At 37.1% G+C, this 1098-nt stretch overlaps 1 protein-coding gene across 1 annotated transcript in view; it reads left to right on the top strand.

Annotated features, from left to right (window-relative positions):
* Positions 1–338, top strand: part of LOC108166978 (trace amine-associated receptor 4-like) — a 5758-nt gene extending 5420 nt beyond the window's left edge. Inside the window, 1 exon segment of the mRNA XM_017309199.1 lies at positions 158–338. Coding sequence (XP_017164688.1) covers positions 158–338 — 181 coding nt within the window.
* Positions 339–1098: the final 760 nt, after the last annotated feature.

Genomic DNA, 1098 nt, shown 5'->3' with positions numbered 1-1098 from the left:
GATTATCGTGTTCTTGTGTGTTCGTGGCGGCCGTGTCTCAGGCCCGCACCATGCGCTCCCACGTCACGGCCGTCACGCTTCACTGCTCAGTGAAAGCAGCCAGGACTCTGGGCRTTCTCATTGTGGTGTATCTAATGTGTAACTGTCTGTAATACAGTTACTYCGTTGTTGAGGTTAATGTGACCAGCACTGCGTATGCCTCGTTTTTGATCTTTGTCTTTTATTTTAACTCCTGTCTGAACCCTTTGATCTACGCCCTGTTCTACCYCTGGTTCAGAAAAGCCATCAGGCTCATCGTCACTCTGCAGATACTGCAGCCTGACGCCAACATACTGTAGCCACACTTCTCTGGAAACACACCTGATGTTCACAAAAGACATCCAGTAATTAACGCTATGATAAAAAAATATGTACGTCGGTAATCTGCAGTGAGTCAATAAATAAAGTTTAATGATGACATCACTTTAATTCAGTTTTGTATACATATATATGCATATATATGAGCATGTTTGTGTTTAATAAGTTATAATGTAGACTAAAGACTAAAAGTACGTTTTGAAAATAACTTTTAAGCAAAATGTTATACTTTTCACTAAGCTCACATTTCTATATAAATAGGTTTTTATTGGTCTGATGTAAWATTCAAATTTTAAATGTCATGTTGTCAATAGCTGTAAGTRGAAAATCATCATAATTAACAGAAATAAAAGATTTTTCAAACATCCATCTGTTTGTAGGTGATCTATGAGTGTCGCTTAGTKATGAAGTTCCTAAAATCAATGGAATTTGTGATATTATTCTAATTTATTAAATAGGAATGCATGTATGTACGGCCTGCCTCCAGACACTTTGACAAGGTGCAAAGTTGACTTTTATGATGAAAAAAATCTTCCGTTGCAATAGAAACAATCAGAAAAGTATAGTTCTGCTGTGACTCATCCCTGGTTTCCAAAATATGACAATCTTCTGCCTACTGGGACACAAATGCCCACCAGGTCTAACTATAATTTTAGTAGTTTTGAAATGAGGCAGCAGGACAATGTTTTAGTAGTTATTTTCCAAGAGATTATTTTACACCAAGGTTTCCTGCTGACAAAT

This window comes from Poecilia reticulata, linkage group LG2 (assembly GCF_000633615.1).
Source record: "Poecilia reticulata strain Guanapo linkage group LG2, Guppy_female_1.0+MT, whole genome shotgun sequence".
In the NCBI taxonomy this organism is placed as follows: domain Eukaryota; kingdom Metazoa; phylum Chordata; class Actinopteri; order Cyprinodontiformes; family Poeciliidae; genus Poecilia; species Poecilia reticulata.
The sequence above is the reverse complement of the archived record's forward strand: the minus strand, read 5'-3'. Positions and strand labels throughout refer to the sequence as shown.